This window comes from Danio rerio, chromosome 1 (assembly GCF_049306965.1).
Source record: "Danio rerio strain Tuebingen ecotype United States chromosome 1, GRCz12tu, whole genome shotgun sequence".
Taxonomy (NCBI): Eukaryota; Metazoa; Chordata; class Actinopteri; order Cypriniformes; family Danionidae; genus Danio; species Danio rerio.
The window spans coordinates 53,247,759-53,266,189 of record NC_133176.1 but is presented as its reverse complement, the minus strand read 5'-3'; the positions used below and the strand labels follow the sequence as shown (position 1 = coordinate 53,266,189).

Below are 18,431 nucleotides of genomic sequence, written 5' to 3'. Positions count from 1 at the left end.
CACACGCACAAATCACTGAACTGAACATGTACTTGCTGCCACCTATTGGTGTCGTATATTTTAAACAGGCCTGTAGACAGCCAGGTGAATCAGATGCTGCAGCATGCTTCTTTTCTTAAAAGGTAGTCCGTTTGCAATTATTCGTCTCATTTTCTATTAAATTATGAGGTTTTAATAGGTACATTTTAGTATTAGCTTGATTAGCATCAAACTTCTAACCACATTTTTTGATACCAAAAACATTTCTTAAAGATTTACATCAGTTTTCATTTACATCATGCATCATCACATCATATATCATTAGAAAAAAAATAGGAATCTGTTAGAGTTTTAAATTAAAATATAGTCATTTAAATATCATTCATTTAAAACGGACTGGTCCGACGATCATCTTTTCCTTTGTGTTAAAACCTTTGATGCATTTTCGCAATGTATGATGGGATTTAGCAGCCAAAAAAGGACAAATGAGCTCATGTATGGGACAAATTCTGAACCACTCGAATCCCCCAGTTAACAAATTAGGGAAAGCCATATGGGAAACTTTTTTTCAGTGATTTTAAAAACGTTTCACAATTTGAATGAACTGTGAACTATGAAATAAGTGAAATGCTTTAATGATTTACAGCTATTTTTGTAGCATAATTATAAAATGATATAAAACACTACAGAACACCTGTTATTCAGTTTGTTACCAGCTCTCTCGGGCTTCTGTCAGCTAACTACATTTCCAACGTAATTTGCCGCCATTTTCCCTATTTGTATTCATTTTGCGTAAATGTCGGCCTCGATCCTTTCCTCAAAAACCGTAGGCTATTACCACATACTGTTTTTTAATTAGACAAATCTTACAAAATGCTTAAATTTAAGCACTCTATATACAGCATTTCTCTTTATAATGGGGAAAAAAACGTGTGAATGGGAAGATCCAGCTTCGAGCGCATTATATGTTTTCTGTGAGAGGACACGATGCCCACTTAAACTAAACAAGTTAATCCTTCTTCAAAATGTTGTTTGAATTGTTCTCCTGAAAGTTTATCTGGTTTATATCAAGCTATAGCTCTGCGTGAACACAGTCTGTGTCAGGTCTAAAAATATTGTTTACTATGTAGGCTAATGTAAAAATACACTGTAAAACGTTTCGCATTGGTTAAACTCAAGTTCATCAGCTGCCTTGAAAATGTGAGTCAACTCACATATTTCACAATATACTAAAACTCAACATCTTAAGTTGAAACAAAGTGTCAAGGCAGCTTGTGAACTTGAGTTTGTAAGTGTAACCAATGTGAAACATTTTACAGTGTAGTAGTAAGGTTAAAGCATGTTAAGTCAGTATGTTTACTACTAACTGTAGAGAATATCTAGTTATAATACTAAATTTTGTGCACTTTGATTATATTCCTAAATATGTTTACTTCTTTTTATTTGCTTAAAGCTGAGAGTTCATAGTGTAATTGAGATAAGAAATTTGGAAACATGTTGGATAATACAAATGTCTAAAATGTAACCGACTCAAATTCAGTTTTTTACATTGCAACCATTTTCTTTCCTATCCAGCTATCAGTTCACTTGGGAGAAGCACCATGGCGGTTTAAATCCAGCCAAGGAGGCATCCCATAAAATCTTCAAAGGGTGTGTATATAGTACATAATTTACAGCTGAAGTTAATTGTATGTTGCACACTAACACACACACACACACACCCAGCATGTTTGTTGGACCTACTATATCAGTGAGCAAATTTTGTCGAGCTGCTAAAGTCCAACCCTAAACATAGATTGTTTGATATCAGTACACAAAGTTTTGGCTCATTTAAACACCTTTCAAATTATGGAGGGGACAAACCACTTTAAATGGTGGAGAGGAAAATAACACTTTAAATAGTCTCACTGTTCGTGTTTGACAAATATTCTCTAAACGCTATGCTTAAAAAAATCTAATAAATCAAACAAATAGCTCATAGCTCAAATAAAAGTAGCTCACCTAGAAAATGAAATTTCAATCTTTAAAAATGTCTATAAGTCTTAAACACCAGAAGTTTAACCATGTGAATACATGTCCTGAGCTACAGACTATTTCAGTTATAATGCACATTCAACATTCAGTTAAATAAAAGAGATTTGTAATCAGTTGTATAAAGCTGATATTGAAATATCAGTTCACAGATATAAATATTTGTCTCAGGATTATGGTCATTTGGTATTACACATTTATTTTTAACCAAGATTAAACCAAACTTTAACTTTTTGGGATTTTTCATACTTTACAGAAAATTGTTTTGATATAATCCAGACTTTACTAAAACTGCAATAACAATATTACTTAAGAAAACAAAAGCAGAAAATATCAAATAAATACAGTTGAGTTCAGATGCAAAAACCTTTAAGTGCCATCTGAAAATTTTCTCAGCCTTCTTTGTTTATGTTAAGATATTTTACTTTAAAGACCAGGAAAATTACTTATTCTTTGCCATATAAGTGATATTACTGAACATACACCAGTAGCCTGATAAAAAAAAAAAAAAAAAAAAAATTTTAGAGGAAAATTTTCAACGACAATTAGAGGTTTTTGCATCTAAACTCTTCAGTTTTACTTGTTTGTACAGCATTGTTCATTTATATATAATGATTTCTACATGTACTTGTGTTTTATTGCAGACAATACAACAAACATTTAATGTGTACCTCATGATTTTTTTTTTTCTTCTTCACAATAAACACGTATTACACATTTTTAAAAAGTCATTCATCAATATGATCACCTGGACTCTGCACTACTTTGGCAAACCTTTACATCCACAAATGTCAGTTAAAACTGTACCGTGCCAAAAGGAAGCCCTATGTTAACAGTGTCCAGAAGTGCAGTTGACTTCTATGGGCTCAAGAGGCATCTGAAATGGACCATAACATACTGGAAACATGTAGTCAGATGAATCATTAATTCAGGTATTTTTTGGGAGAAACGGACACCATGTGCTTCGGAGCAAAGAAGAAAAGTATCATCCAGACTGTTACCAGCAACAAGTCCAAAGCCAGGGTCTGTCATGGAATGTGGTTGTGTTAGTGCCCTTGGAAAAGTTAACTTGCACTTCTGTGACGCACCATTAATGCTGAAAAAGTACATAGAGATTTTGAAGCACAATATGCTGCTTTTTTTTCCAAGGACACCCATGCATATTTCAACAAGACGATGCAAAACCAAACTCTGCACACATTATGTGGAGGAAGAGGAGGTACTTGACTGGCCTGCCTGCAGTCCCGACCTGTCTCCGATGAATGTGTGGTGCATTTTGAAGCGCAAAATGCCACAACAAAGACCTTATACTGTTGCCCACCCACCTTAAGACTTGTTTGCAGGAAGAATAGGACAAAAAACTTAATCACTGAAAAACTTCATCACTTGGTGTTTTTATTCCCTAAACGTCTTTTAGGAGTTGTGAAAAGGATTAGCAACATTACAAAGGGGTAAACCCTTTACTGTTACAACTGTTTTTAAGATGTTGCAGAAACTAAAATTGTTACATGTTTATTTAAAAAAAAAACAATAAAAAATAATGAGGAACAAATTAAATAATGTTTGTTGTATAGTCTGCAATAAAATACAAGTCAAAATAAATTTAGAAATCTCTACTTTTCTTTTTTTTGCATTTTCCACACTGTCCCAACTTATATATATGTTTATTTACAATTAAAAAAAAAGTAAAGTAGCAACTGCATTAAAACATTCCTAACTTATTCCAGGAAGGGTAGTATACAAATATGCATTTACATAGCACATGCTTTCATGCAAACAGAACACACAAGTGCCGCGATACAAAACAAGACATTCAAATTCAAAAAGTAAGCAAGTTCAAGAACACAGTGTGCCTGAAAGCGATCATGCAATGAACTAAGCGCACAGTGAAAAGCCTTTCCCTCTCATCTCTGTAAGTATGAGGCGGGGTCTCTTGCTTTTTTCCCATCCTTCCCTTTGATGCTGATTTTAACCTCGGCAAGAGCTTAAAGGAGGGGTTGAAACGCTCAACAGGCCTCGCAAGCATATCATTACCAATTTGCTTGCGATTGAGCACCGCTGCTCCCTGCGAGTAAAATACAGCCTTGGTCTGGAGGCAGGAGTCGGTGCTGGAAATAGCACGCGCAGGCAGGGCAGGGGACACACGGAGCCAAGCCATCCATTTACTGTCTCTGCGAGCATGTGGAAGAGATTTTCCCCTGCCAGGTCTCCACCACAAGCATCACCATTAGAGCGCTAGGGTGGAGACTGGGAAAACATGCCCCTCTGAATGTGGAGGGATGAAGGCAAGTTTGAGAAAGACTGTCAGAGGAGGAGTGAGGGACTGAAAGCTCTCAGTTCGGGACACAACAGGCAAGTAATTTTGTATGCAAGAAAACATTTCGGAAATTCTCTCTTTGCATTTTTAATGTTGCAGGATGAAATTTATTAGAGATGATTGCTGTTTTTTGTTCTCTACTTGAACAAATGTGATGTAGAATCGAACAGGATTTGTAATAAGAACTCGTTTCCAATGCAATTACATTTCAGCCTAAATTGATTTGGAGGAAATCGATGCCTTTCGCATGATCCATCATTCTTTTTTCCGCGTCTGTCCTGAAGCTCTGTTTATTGTTTGTAAATATTGCATGTCGCCGTAATGAGGGTTATTGAGATGCACTTTAGGTGTGATGGAGGAGAAACGCTCTCAGACCAGAAAAGCTTTTAGAGAAGTCGTTCCTGAAAAGCTTTTTTTTTTCTTGGTTGAGAAGTCTGGACTCTGGAGCTGAACATGGATACTTTTCTGCTGTGTGGCTTTTCTCTAGATGGCACTTCTGTCAGACGTTTCGGCTTTTAAATGATATGCTTTGCTTTATTTGATTGTACATGTAACATAGGCTCTGGGGATGTTTTATATGAGGGTTAAAATTCTGGAGAAAAAAATGTAGGTGCAGGTTTGCCCGCTGAATTAGATTTTCTATTAGTTTTACCTTAGTTAAAGGACAGATTTTACAATCCTGCCTTAAATTTGACAAATTGCGTCATTCAGTCAGAATATTTAAGATTTTATTTACAGGGTAGTGCTGTGGTATATCAGTCTATGACAATAATCGAGTTATTCAAAAACTCCAGGTAATCACTAAATTAGAAGATGCTAAATGAATCTCTTATTTACATGGATTCAGCAGCACCTGGCTGTTTTTGCTTTAAAATTTGGCTAATCTAAATGCATCTGAATGGCTACTGCTTTTAGCATACAAGCTTAACAACAACACAAATTGCAAATACAGATGAAGTCTAAATTATTAGCCCCCTTTTGATTTTTTGTTTCTTTTTTAAATCTTTCCGAAATGATGTTTAACAGAGCAAGGAATTTTTCACAGTATGTCTGATAATATTTTTTTTCTTCTGGAGAAAGTCTGATTTGCTTTGTTTGGGCTAGAATAAAAGCAGTTTTTAATTTAAAGAAAAACATTTTACGGTCATAATTATTAACCCCTTTAAGCTATTTTTTTTCAATAGTCTAAAGAACAAGCCATCGTTATACAATAACTTGCCTAATTTAACCTGCCTAGTTAACCTAATTAACCTAGCTAAGCTTTTAAGTGTCACTTTAAGCTGTATAGAAGTGTCTTGAAAAATATCTAGACAAATATTATTTACTGTCATCATGGCAAAGATAAAATAAATCAGTTATTAGAAATGAGTTATTAAAACTATTATGTTTGGAAATGTTTTAAAAAAATCTTCTCTTTGTGAAACTGAAATTATGGGAAAAAATAAACAGGGGGGCTAATAATTCAGGGAGGGTAATAATTCTGATTTCAACTGTATATATCATGGTACTATGTTACTGTGTTACTTGAACTTAATAAGAATGTTTTAACCTTCTTTTCTTACATTACACACATTTCTTAATATTATACACACAATTCAACTTGTTTAGACTCAACTTAAAGGCAGCAACTATTTTTACCTCATACTTTAATCAATGCAGCTGTAATAGCTTTGATTTTTTTCCTTATTTTGAAATTGAATGTTCATTTTAATGTCATTTTTGTCCATTTCAGTCCTCGTTTAATTTTAATATATTTTAAAGTGGATTAATTTCTGTGATGCAAAGCTATATTTTCAGCATCCCTCCAAAATAATTCTAATAAGCTGACTTGCTGTGCAAGAAATATTCATTAACATTAATGCTTAAAGTGCTGCTTAATACTTATTTGAATACCATGATACATTTTTTATATATCTTAGATGAATTTAAAGTCCAAGTTACAGCATTTATTTGAAAACAAACCTTTTGTTATAAAACAGTAATGTACTTTCAGGAATCTTCAAAAACAGCCTCATCAGTTATTAATGTACAAGCAGCATGATGCAACACTTTAAATGGTCATACGTGTCTAAAATGTACTGCTCGCTCATTTAATGTACTCCTGTGCTCTTTTTTTAAGCCACATCCTTTAGGAGCTGAATCTGCAGGCCTGTCATTATCACCGCCGAGGAGACTGACTGACGGTGCCTAACAGGAGGATTTTGGCAGCAGTCAGTCATTAGTGGGAATCTGCGGGAACTCATGGCATCGTCAGACCACCAAGGAAACAAGGAGCCCACAAACACTTCCCGAACAGATGGAGCTCCATCCACGGGTGCAACCTGCCCCGTCCACTCAGCCGAAGACGCAAAGCGAAACGGCTTAAGAAAAGGCCTGGTCCGACATCGAGACTACGTCAAAATCTCTGTTCCAGAAGGAAAGGGCAACCGATTGCCATCGGAATGGTGGAAGACGTTCATCGCCTTGTTTTATGCAGCTTTAAACCTGGTTTTGACTACGGTTATGATCACGGTGGTTCATGAGAGAGTACCACCCAAGGAGGAAAGCCCACCCCTGCCGGATAAGTTTTTTGACTATATAGACCGCGTGCAGTGGGCGTTTACTGTGACTGAGGTCAACGGCATGGTTCTGGTGTCTATATGGGGCATTCAGTTGCTCTTTCACAGATACAAGTAAGAACATTATCCTGATGATGACACTGTAACCTATTGGTCAGCTCTGCTAGACATTTAATGTTCATGGTGTAGAGCAAGATGAATGTAATAGTCTTGAGGGCTCCTCAGGGAATTAATATTATGTTGAGAAAATCAATTACACAGATATCACCATTTACCAAGCATCAAGCAATATGTGGCTCGCCGTTTTTATGTGGTCAATAGTTAGACTTTCAGAAGAAAGATTCAGATTTTAGGAAGGGAGGTGTAAATGATGTTTGTTTCTTTTATTTTTATATGAGGTCTACATGAAAAAAATAGTAGTGATAGTAATGGTATTTTTCCATTCATTTTCCCCTCCAAAAAATGAAAAAGGAAACAAACCAAGCCTCTATGTGGAGAATCTCATTACAATCTCTGAATAGAAGCAAAGAAAGTAGATAAAATTGGACAAAAATACAAAAGGAGCAACACTGAAGAAGTAGTTCAGTCTACGGCGAAGATTATCCCATAATTCACTCACCTCAAGCCATTCTGTGTGAACCGCCAACCTGATTTCACCATGTTCCTAAGACATCTATGTTGATCCTGGAACAACATCACAATCAGCCAATCAGACTTAAGGGATATGTTCACAGTTATGTTGTTTAGGCTGACCTTTATGTTTACACACTTCTACATGATTGTTATCAACTATTATTCCCCGCCGATTTTGGGAATAATTTACAGTTATAGTTGGGTTTAGGGTAGGAAATAGGTATGGATGAACAAAAATGATGTTCCAGGATCAACATAGATGTTAATCCAGGATCACATTGTACTTGGTGTGTGTATACTGTGTGTACTGTATATATTAATGTAATATACAGAGTTATATTAAATATTACTCTTCCCCTTCAATTTTTTTCTTTGGTAAACCATTCATTTAATGATGAAAATAATCATTTGAAGTTGTTGGTTCTATCTTTAGAAACAATATATTTCAGCTTTAATTGTAAAATATTGACATATATACAAATTTTGAGGGATTTTGAGATAGAGAGGCACTGCTTTTTTATGGGTTTAATTGCTGTGTTAAAGTACATATATATGGTTTATAAGGACTTTATCATATATCTAAGGAAATCTATCGTCACAATGTACGGTTGAAGTCAGAATTATTAGACCCCATTTGATTTTTGATTTTTTTTTTTTTTGTTGTTGTTGTGAATATTTCCCAAATGATGTTTACCTGAGCAAGGACATTTTCACAGTATACCTTATTATATTTTTTCTTCTGGAGAAAGTCTTATTTGTTTTATTTTGGCTAGAATAAAAGCAGTTTTTTATTTTTTTTAAAGCCATTTTGAGGTCAAAATTATTAGCCCATTTAAGCAGTTTTTTTTCTCGACTCTCTACAGAAGGGTCCTCAAACTTTTCAGCCTGCAACCCACAAAATAACAATGCCAGTGACTCGTGACCCCCAATATCTTCTGTGGTGGTTATAAATACAGAAACCTTGCATGCAATGGTGTGCACAAACACCAATTGACCAAAGTTTAATCTTCGTAGATATTTTTTTTACGTATATCAGTGCTGTAAATGTGCCAGAAAGTTATTTCTGGTTTATTTATAGTTTAACCTGGTGTTATAAAATCAATCTGCTGCATTTGGCGCTATTGCTGTGTCTTTAATATAATGTAATTACCCCAGGGGGTCACAATCCAATAGAACTAGTAACTATAAGCTACTATAGTAAATATATACAGTAGTAAACTATAAATGACTATTTTTTCTTTTCAGTACTCTGTAAAATAGTTGGGATAAAATACCCCAATATAACCCAACTATAGGTTATTATAGCACCTTCTATAACTGGGTTATTTTATCCCAATGCATTGGGTTATATTATTTAACCCAATGCATTGGGTTATTTTAATTAAACGCTATATTTTTACATTCTGGTATTACTACTGCTACTATTAGTAGTACTAATATTAATTTTACAATTATGACTGTGTAAATAATACACACAGTATTCAAAAATATTGAAAATGATTTTTTCCATTACATTTTAGTTCCAGACACTTTTGTTAAAATCAATTAAGAATCACAAACAATGACGAAACAGAACAGAGTACAGACAGTTTTAAACTGTGCAAGCAGATAAATCACGTGTTGATGGAGCAAAATATGGAGCTCTGTGTGCTGTAGAGACTGTCCAAATGTGTGTTAACAATATGTGTTAACAATGTGCAACACATCCAAACGCTTCTAAAAGATGGTCTTGGATGGTAAATCAGATATAAAAATATGACACAGAGAGGTAATTTGATAAAAAAAATAACAATATTATTGAGTTATAGCTTGACTAAACTTTATACCGCAAAAACAACATTACGCACGCATATTAATACAGCTGTTTTGTTTTAGTTAAATCAGTTGATTGTTGAAATTCAAACTTTTAAACCAACTGGTTGAATTATTAAATAAATAACCCATATAAAGGTTAAAAATACCCCAACAAAGCACCAACTATTAACTCAACTAGTTGAGTTATTAATAAATAATCTAATAAAGGTAAAAAAATAACCCAACAAAGAACTAAATATGTTTAACTCAACGTTTTTAGAGTGAGGTAATGGATAAAATATGGTAATTCTTATGGTTTAATAAAAATAAATAGATTTTTGCAAATCACCAGGCGGGTTAATCATTCAGGGGGGCTAATAAATGCTGTAAATAACAATTTATTCATTAGCTTTACCTTACCCCTACTCGTAAGCCTAACACTCGCAAATTTTAAATGTGAAAGGACCCACTTTTTCACTTTGAGTTACGAAGACACCAAGGCACTTATGGATTAGTTTGAATTAAATTTATCAAAATGATATTCATTTCATTGCCATACTGCAAGAAAGGGTTCAACTGATGTAATAACGGCTGACACGGTGGCTTAGTGGAACATCAGTTAAACCCTTTCTAGCAGGATGGCAATGAAACTAATAGAATTTAATAAAGTTAATTCAAACTGATTCAAATCTGCCTTTGTGTCCTCAAAAGTCTAACCGAAAGAGCCTGTCTTTTGACATTCAAAATTCGCTTCACAGTAAGATGGTTGCTGGTTTGAGTCCCACCTGGGTTAGTTGGCATTTCTGTGTGCAGTTTGCATGTACTCCCTATAGGCATGGATTTTCTCTAGGTTCTCTCCGGTTTCCCCACAGTCCACAGACATGCGTTGTAGGATTGAATAAACTAAATTTACTGTAGTGTATTAGTGTGAATGTGTGTATAGGTGTTTCCCAGTACTGGGTTGCAGCTGGAAGGGCATCAGCTGCGTAAAACATATACTGGAATAGTTGGTGGTTCATTCCACTGTGGCGACCCCTAATCAATAAAGGGACTAAGCCGAAGGAAAATGAATTAATGATGTAAATACTTGTGATATATGAAATGTTTAATATTTGAAATTGGTGAAAGTCATGCAACCAAATGACAATTTTAAACAATTTCTAAAAAAGAAATAAATAAATAATACTGAATGTATTTTCTCTTCCATTTAGGGCTATTGTAGCAAGGCGCTATTTCTTCCTGCTGGGCACCCTGTACATGTACAGATGCATAACCATGTACGTTACCACTCTACCAGTGCCTGGCATGCACATGGTCTGTGCCCCAAAGGTAAACCCCCATTATCAAAACTATTTCCAATATTCCCCTTCTACACCAATCCCCCTCAGGATCTTAAACCTAAGAGAAGAAAAGCTATTCTGCTTCTTAAATCTCTAATATCCTCTGCCAGTACCAAGGGTTCAGATTATATCAGGAGTGGTATTTGATTTCAATATTTATGTCAACAAACCACTCGTCGTTCAGCCTTCATATATCTCCTTTCATTTCAGCTCCACGGAGATTCCGAAGCGAAGCTGCAGCGAGTTTTACAGTTGCTGTCTGGCGGTGGATTATCAATCAACGGCTCTCATCTGCTGTGTGGAGACTTTCTGTACAGCGGCCACACTGTCATCCTCACCCTCACGTACCTCTTCCTCAAAGAGTGTAGGTTCAACTCAGCTCTGTTTGTATAGCAGATTTCATGAAACAAGTGATTTCAAAGCAGCCTTACAGAAAGGAAGCATAATTCTGCTTGACAATTACAGCAACGGCCAAATTATTGGAACATATCTGGCATTTTAGAAGGTTTCTTGGTTCAACTGGCCTTTACAATAACCATAAAACTAATGAAATATCTGCAAAGTCATGAACCATAGAGCCGCCAAAAGGAGTTTTGTAATTTTTTGTCTGTTTAAAATATAGAAAGTAATGTCAGAATTATTGGCCCTCGTGAATTATTAGCCCCGCTGTATTTTATTTCCCCAATTTCTGTTTAACAGATTTTTTCAGCACATTTCTAAACATAATAGTTTTAATAACTCATTTCTAATAACTGATTTATTTTATCTTTGCCATGATGACAGTACATAATACTTTACTAGATGTTTCTCAAGATACTTAAATGGTGCAATTAAAGGCTTAATTAGGTTTGGGTAATTAGGGAAGTTATTGTATAATGATGGTTTGTTCCAGGACAATTAAAAAAAACAAACATTGCTTAAGGAGGCTAATAATATTGACCTTAAAATGATTTTTTTTTTATTTAATTGATTTTATTCTAGCTGAAATAAAACAAACCTTTCTCCAGAAGAAAAAATAGTAAAAAAAAAATAATGTGAAAATGCCTTGCTCTGTTAGACATTATTTGGGAAATATTTTAAAGAGAAAAAAAAGATTCACAGGAGGGCTAATCACTTTTGACTGCACCTGTATATTGACGCATGTCATGATTTTGTACACATAAATCACATATAAATCATATAAATAAATGATGAAGCTATTTATTAAGAAACAAAATGTAATATTTATTATGTATTAGGAAATGAAAAAAAAACATGCTTTAATAATAATATTAACAATATCAATGATGATGATTATTATTATTATTAAGTAGGATATTGTTTATTTATTTTTTTATCTACTTTTTACAATTTGACACATGCAAACCACTGCAGAAATGTTCTAGTCAACAGGCCCATGTCATCTACAGTACAGATTCTTCATAATTAACCTACTCTAAATTAAAAGCATTAACTTATGCTATGCTAACGTAAATTCCATTTTTGAATAATATGGCTATAATATGTCACCTATAGATTTCGTCATGAGCCACGGCTGTGTTCAAAATGACAATGTTTTCAATGTGCACTGCGAAGAGAGTGAAATTGTAAACATGAAGCTTGCTAAAACTGAACTTTAAAAATGCTTTGAAAGTAAATTACACCTAAGAGAGATGACTTTAATGTTTTAAAAAAAACATTCCAAGTTTAAATGTCAGAATGTTCTAAATGAATAGGGCATATGGGGATATAGACACAGCCAGGAACTATATTTCTAACTACAGCTCCAGAGGTGTAGTTGCAAGAGTACAAGTTTGTGACGCAGTTTGCGAATGTTCGTTGGAAGAATGGAGTTGGGAAATGCCAAATCACTGAACTATCTTTGTAACAACACAACTTCCGACCTTAGTTGGCTAATGATGTTTTTTGGAAACGCACCTCTGGACAGATTGTTGTGCATAGAGATTTAGTTCATTATAGTTTTTAAAAAGTTTAAATCATTAGTTCATCTTTTTTATTTTAAAGAAGTTTATGATGGAAAAAAATGTAAAGATACAAGTACAAGTAAAATTATACTTATACAAATATAATGATGGTTTGTTCTGTAGACAATAAAAAAAACATATTGCTTAAGGAGGCTAATATTTTGATGATTTTTCTATTTCTTATTTCTAATTATTTAAAAAAAACAGCTTTTATTATTGCAGAAATCGGACAAATAATGCTTTCTTCAGAAAAAAATATTAGAGGAAATACTGTAAAAAAATTCTTGCTCTGTTAAACATCATTCGGAAAAAAAAAAACAAGATTCACAGGAGGGCTAATCATTTTTTATAGCAACTGTATATTGACGCACAACATGATTTTGCCAAGTAGGATGTGATCCTGGATTAACATCTATGTAGATCCTGCAACATCATTTTTGCTTGAAAATGTAATCCATACCCATTCCCTACCCCTAAACCCAACCATAACTGTCAATTATTCCCAAAATCAGAGGGAATGATAGTTCATGTAGAAGTAATCAATCATGTAGAAGTGTGTAAACATAACCGTAAGCCTAAAGTTAACATAAACCATAAACATATCCCTTAATTCTGATTGGCTGATCGTGATGTTGTTCCAGGATCAACATAGATGTTCCTCCAGGAACATGTCCTACTTGGTGAAATCAGCTTGGCGGTATTGACTCTATGACAGAGAGATGTGCTTCTGTAGCTGCAGCAAAAGTTGGACAAGCCAAATATTAATCTAAGTCTGTGTGAAATCTAAATTTACAATGTTTATTTTGCTAGTACACATATTAAAGTGATTAATTAACCCATGCAAAAAAGTCCATTTGCTTCCACATTTGGAGTTGCGGTTCTTCTCTGATGATGTCAGTTTGACGTTTCAGCCACAATAAATACCTTTAGTTTGCTACAAGTGAAGTGAATACAACATTAAAGCCCCGCCCCTTACTCAATATTCAATTTGGAAGAACATCAACATACTGAGATAAAAGTCTCAGCAACTTCCAGATTCATGTGGATTTGACTCACTTCATTTGAAATGATCAACAATCAGCATCCTTCATGAACACTTTAAAATTAAATTGCTAACAAGTCAGTATTTTCAGATCTGAATAATATTGGTCATCAGTGGTTATACATAGTCATTCTGCCAATTTCCATATTGCAAAAAAATGTACAGTTTGCAAGGATACAGGCATACAGTGGTGATGACATTTGAAGGGAAAGTTTATTAAGATTTCCTCACTATTTACTCTCCCTCATGTGGTTCCAAGTTTCTTTCTTCTGTTGAACACAAAAGTAGATATTTTGAAAAATGTTAACTTGGAAAACTCAAGACTATGGTTACCAGTTTCCAACATTTTTCAAAACGTCTTCTTTTGTGTTCAGCAGAACAGACGGCCAGATTTATTTGCATTTACTATGTATGCAGCCTTTTTTGCATGTTCACATAACCGAGTCTTACTTTGTTTTGCAGATTCTCCTCGTTCTTTCTGGTGGTACCATCTTTTGTGTTGGTTAACGGCAGCTGTGGGTGTTGTGTGCATCCTGGTGGCCCACGAGCACTACAGTGTGGATGTGGTGGTGGCGTATTTTATCACCACAAGACTCTTCTACTGGTATCACACCATGGCTAATCTGCAGGTAGATATGAAATGCATGATTATTCTGTCATTGAATGTTATTACATTAGCATTCATCACATTATGCACTTCACAATAAAAGAGGAAATTTAGGTGCGGTGAATCAAAGGGTTTGAATTAAATAGAAATATTACATTAATATAAATTATTCTTATTATTATGTTTTTCCTGAAAAATAAAGAGAGTTTTTGGTCAAGATTTTCTGTTGTTACTATGTTTTAGTTTCATTTTTAATTTTATTTGTTATTGCAGGGTAAAAACATCACAGTTATCTATTTTATCTTCTCATCTTTTACCATTTGAACCAATTTTTAAATAATTTAAACTATTTTTTTAATCAAAACTAACACTGAGCTCCAATACGACTTTAAATCTGTAAATTCATGTCTGCAAATGTTATGTTCAGTTTACTTGCATTATTTTATGCTCTTGTGCACACACAGTAGATTTGCATACAATTTTTGATCTTAGGATTGACCTCAAGTACAAACACACACAAACACACACACACACACACATCTGAAACCAAAGGGAAGCTCTCAGCTCAATTTGTGATTTAGATTCTGGGTGTCATTAAACCCAAGGCACCAAAACAGCACTAAGCCTTTTACTGAAAGTGTTTACATGACTCAGAGCACACTGAGAATATCCAAATCCATTAGGCCGATCATTTGAGAAATTACTCCCTTATGATGGTAAAGTGCAGCATATTCGATTGAAGCCAATCTGGATCTTTTACACGGGGAAAAAAATCCTTTCAAACTATCAAAACACATCGCATTTGTTCATTCTGGCAGAAAAAGAGTAGCTGATGACTTCAGAACTGTTGTACCTCAGGAAGGCTATTTATATGGATGGCCTGAAGAAGCATCTACAAAATGAATTAATGTAAAAGAAGCGAGAGGTCGAGACTTTCGGCCAGCAATGTAAAGGTCACAGGTTCGATTCCTGAAAAAAGAAATTACGGCCGCAATAATGTCAGGCTTCAGGGCTTCTGTCCTCATCTAAATATGTTGATTTTCATGGAATTGTTAAATGGCTTTGGATCTAAAATGTCATCGCAAAGCAGCTAACCACATTACCTCCAGACTGCTCTTTGTCATAAACCTTAATGTCAGCATGACATGAAACTAAACATGTTACTCCAGAAATAATGTAATCTCCATCAATCTAAATTTGAAGGAGTTTTAGTTATGGCCATATCATGCTAGTAGACCAGTGTTTAACAAAATATTCAGGACACTTCAATCCCCTGTAATTTGTAAAAGATGATCAAAATTAGACTAGTCACTATTCTCACATGGGACATTGATGGTCTTCCTCGGGACATTGCTAGTCTCTCACTAGTCTCTCTCAGGACATCGCTAATCTTACTCCGAACATCGCAAGTATCTCACTAGTCACCCACAGGACATCACAAGTCTCCCTTGGGACATCTCTAGTTTCTTACAGGACATCTCTAGTCTCTCTCAGGAAAACTCTATTCTCTCTCGGGACATCTCTATTTTCTCACTAGTCTCTCTTGTGACATCGCGAGGCTCCCTTGAAGAAGGTGATGTGATCAAAATTAGACTAGTCACTATTCTCTCATGGGACATCAATAGTCTCCCTCGGAACATCTCTAGTCTCTCTCGGGACATTGCTAGTCTCCCACTAGTTTCCCTCGGGACAACTTTAGTCTCTCTCGGGACATTTCTAGTCTCTCTCGGGACATTGCTAGTCCCTCACTAGATTCCCTCGGGACAATTCTAGTCTCTCTCGGGACATTTCTAGTCTCTCTCGGGACATTGCTAGTATCTCACTACTCTTCCTCGGGACATTTCTAGTCTCTCTCGGGACATTGCTAGTCTCTCACTAGTTTCCCTCGGGACAATTCTAGTCTCTCTCGGGACATTTCTAGTCTCTCTCGGGACATTGCTAGTCTCCCACTAGTTTCCCTCGGGACAATTCTAGTCTCTCTCTGGACATTTCTAGTCTCTCTCGGGACATTGCTAGTCTCTCACTAGTTTCCCTCGGGACAATTCTAGTCTCTCTCGGGACATTGCTAGTCTCTCACTACTCTTCCTCGGGACATTTCTAGTCTCTCTCGGGACATTGCTAGTCTCTCACTAGTTTCCCTCGGGACAATTCAAGTCTCTCTCGGGACATTTCTAGTCTCCCTCAGGTCATCACTAGTATCTCACTAGTCTCCCTCGGGACATTACTAGTATCTCACTAGTCCTCACAGGAGATCACTAATATCTTGTGGGACATCTCTAGTCTCTCTCGGGACATCACTAGTTTCTCACTAGTATCCCAAGAGACATTAGTAGTCTCTTACGGGACATCTCTAGTCTCTCTCGGGACATTAGCTAGTCTCTCACGAGTCTTCCTCAGGATATCACTAGTCTCTCTCTAGTCTCCTTGGAACATCACTTTTCTCCCTCGGGGCATCGCTAATCTTCCTCAGAACATTGCTAGTCTCCCTCGGTACATCTCTTGTCTCTCTCAGGATATCGCTAGTCTCTCACTAGTGTCTTTTGGGACATCACTAGTTTCTTACTAGTCTCTCTCGGGACATCGCTAGTCTCTCACTAGTCTCTCAGGGGACATTACTAATCTCTCTTGGGACGTCTTTAGTCTCTCACAGGACATTGCTAGTCTCCCACGGGACATCTCTAGTCTCCCATGGGACATTTCTAGTTTCTAACTAGTCTCTAACAGACACCACTAGTCTCTCATAGACACCGCTAGTCGCTCACAGACACCACTAGTCGCTCACAGACACCACTAGTCGCTCACAGACACCACTGGTCTCTCACAGACATCACTAGTCTCTCACAGAACATTGCACATAAACTTCTAAGTTGCCTGTTTGATAAGGTTTTGTCAGATACAAAATAAATGACCCCCAAGTAAAATAAGCTAAAACACATGCTATTGTTGTTTTCTTCAGACTTTGAAGTGTTCGCCGAACAACTACCTCACTCACACCTGGTGGAACCCTGTGTTTAACCTGTTCGAGAGGAACGTCCAGACCCACGTGCCTTGTTCTTTCTGCTGGCCAATCACGTGGCCTCCTGCCTGCCTGAAGAACCCCTGTAAGAAATACTCCATGGTGCAGAGCGGGCGAGAAGAGTGACAGCATCTGGAAGCATTTTTGTATTCGGTTATTTGTGTGGCTCTCAGTGTTTACACCAAACCAAAGACCAAAGACTGCTTGGCTATTGTTGCTAATAAGCCAAACACACCACAGCCAAACAGCTCAAAATCTTGCAAAACTCAATACTATCTGACAGGTCATTGTTGATATTTGTTTTATGTTAATTTATATGTTGCCATTTAAACGCTTTCAATGACCTCCTGAAAGTGTTATAGTTATAAAAGTGATAGATTTTTGGAAAATCTCTTGCTTTCTGTCAAAACATAATCTATTATTTTGTGCATGCTTCTTAGTTGTAGTTTATTTTCCCCTTTTCTATTTATTTAAAGTGTTTAGTTTGAAACATGTTTGTCACTACAAGTGTTGTTCACAAGGGTGCATTCATTTTATACACTATTTTATATTATAAATGCATGTGTTCTTTTTCTAACGAGTCAAACCAACTGTTATTATCTCTTATGCTTATTTTGTCTTAAAAAAATAAAGATGTTTTATGAAAAAGGTGATGTACTACTTGTTGATTTTATTTTTCAATATTATATTGAGTCAGCAGCTTAAAATACAGATAATTCATTTCCAAGCAACTGACGGTACATAAATATTGTCATTTTTATTATTTTAGAGTATTATTATTTTATAAAGGGCCTAAGCCGAAAAGAAAATGAATGCATCAATCATTATTTTCATTATTGTTAAATTCTGAAATGGATTTACTTGTCTTTTAAGTTGTAATTTTTTTATGCAACTGTCACTGTTACAAAATAATTTATAGTCATAATGTATTATTCTTGCTATTTTTAATTCATCATCGCCATCATTAACTTCTAAAATATAATTATATATTGTAAGTTGGTCAATTTCTATATATCTGATTGGTACATAATTATTATGACTTATTGGTATTCTAGATAATGGATATTGACAATTACAGACCATTTATATTTATCAATTTTAATGCAATTTTAATTGTTACAAAACGTGAATGCTTTATGTAAGTATTTAT

General features: G+C 35.3%; 2 protein-coding genes across 18 annotated transcripts in view; one reads left to right on the top strand and one right to left on the bottom strand.

Annotated features, from left to right (window-relative positions):
* The window catches only part of gstcd (glutathione S-transferase, C-terminal domain containing), a 158,422-nt gene that overhangs the window by 114,478 nt on the left and 25,513 nt on the right, over window positions 1–18,431 (bottom strand). For 6 of the 10 annotated variants that reach the window (XR_012392707.1, XR_012392742.1, XM_009294165.5 and 3 more), the window contains 2 exons: window positions 14,109–14,281; window positions 7,505–7,569 (listed from right to left, as the gene is read on the bottom strand). The gene's annotated coding sequence lies outside the window, so the exon portion shown is untranslated. The remainder of the gene's footprint in view (window positions 1–7,504; window positions 7,570–14,108; window positions 14,282–18,431) is intronic. The other 4 variants (XR_012392727.1, XM_068214969.2, XM_073927389.1 and 1 more) reach the window with 1 other exon arrangement.
* Window positions 54–17,929, top strand: sgms2a (sphingomyelin synthase 2a). 8 transcript variants are annotated; one of them, XM_073944880.1, is made up of 8 exons: window positions 54–122; window positions 1,555–1,629; window positions 2,655–4,362; window positions 6,447–6,999; window positions 10,524–10,641; window positions 10,863–11,016; window positions 14,121–14,287; window positions 17,222–17,929. In XM_073944880.1, the coding sequence occupies exons 4-8, from the start codon at window positions 6,569–6,571 to the stop codon at window positions 17,405–17,407; spliced, it is 1,056 nt and encodes a 351-aa protein (XP_073800981.1). In that variant the 5' UTR covers window positions 54–122; window positions 1,555–1,629; window positions 2,655–4,362; window positions 6,447–6,568; the 3' UTR covers window positions 17,408–17,929. The 8 variants fall into 8 exon arrangements, with proteins under 8 accessions (XP_073800981.1, XP_017210399.1, XP_073800997.1 ...); XM_017354910.3 differs by lacking the exon at window positions 2,655–4,362; XM_073944858.1 differs by lacking the exons at window positions 54–122; window positions 2,655–4,362 and adding an exon at window positions 743–805.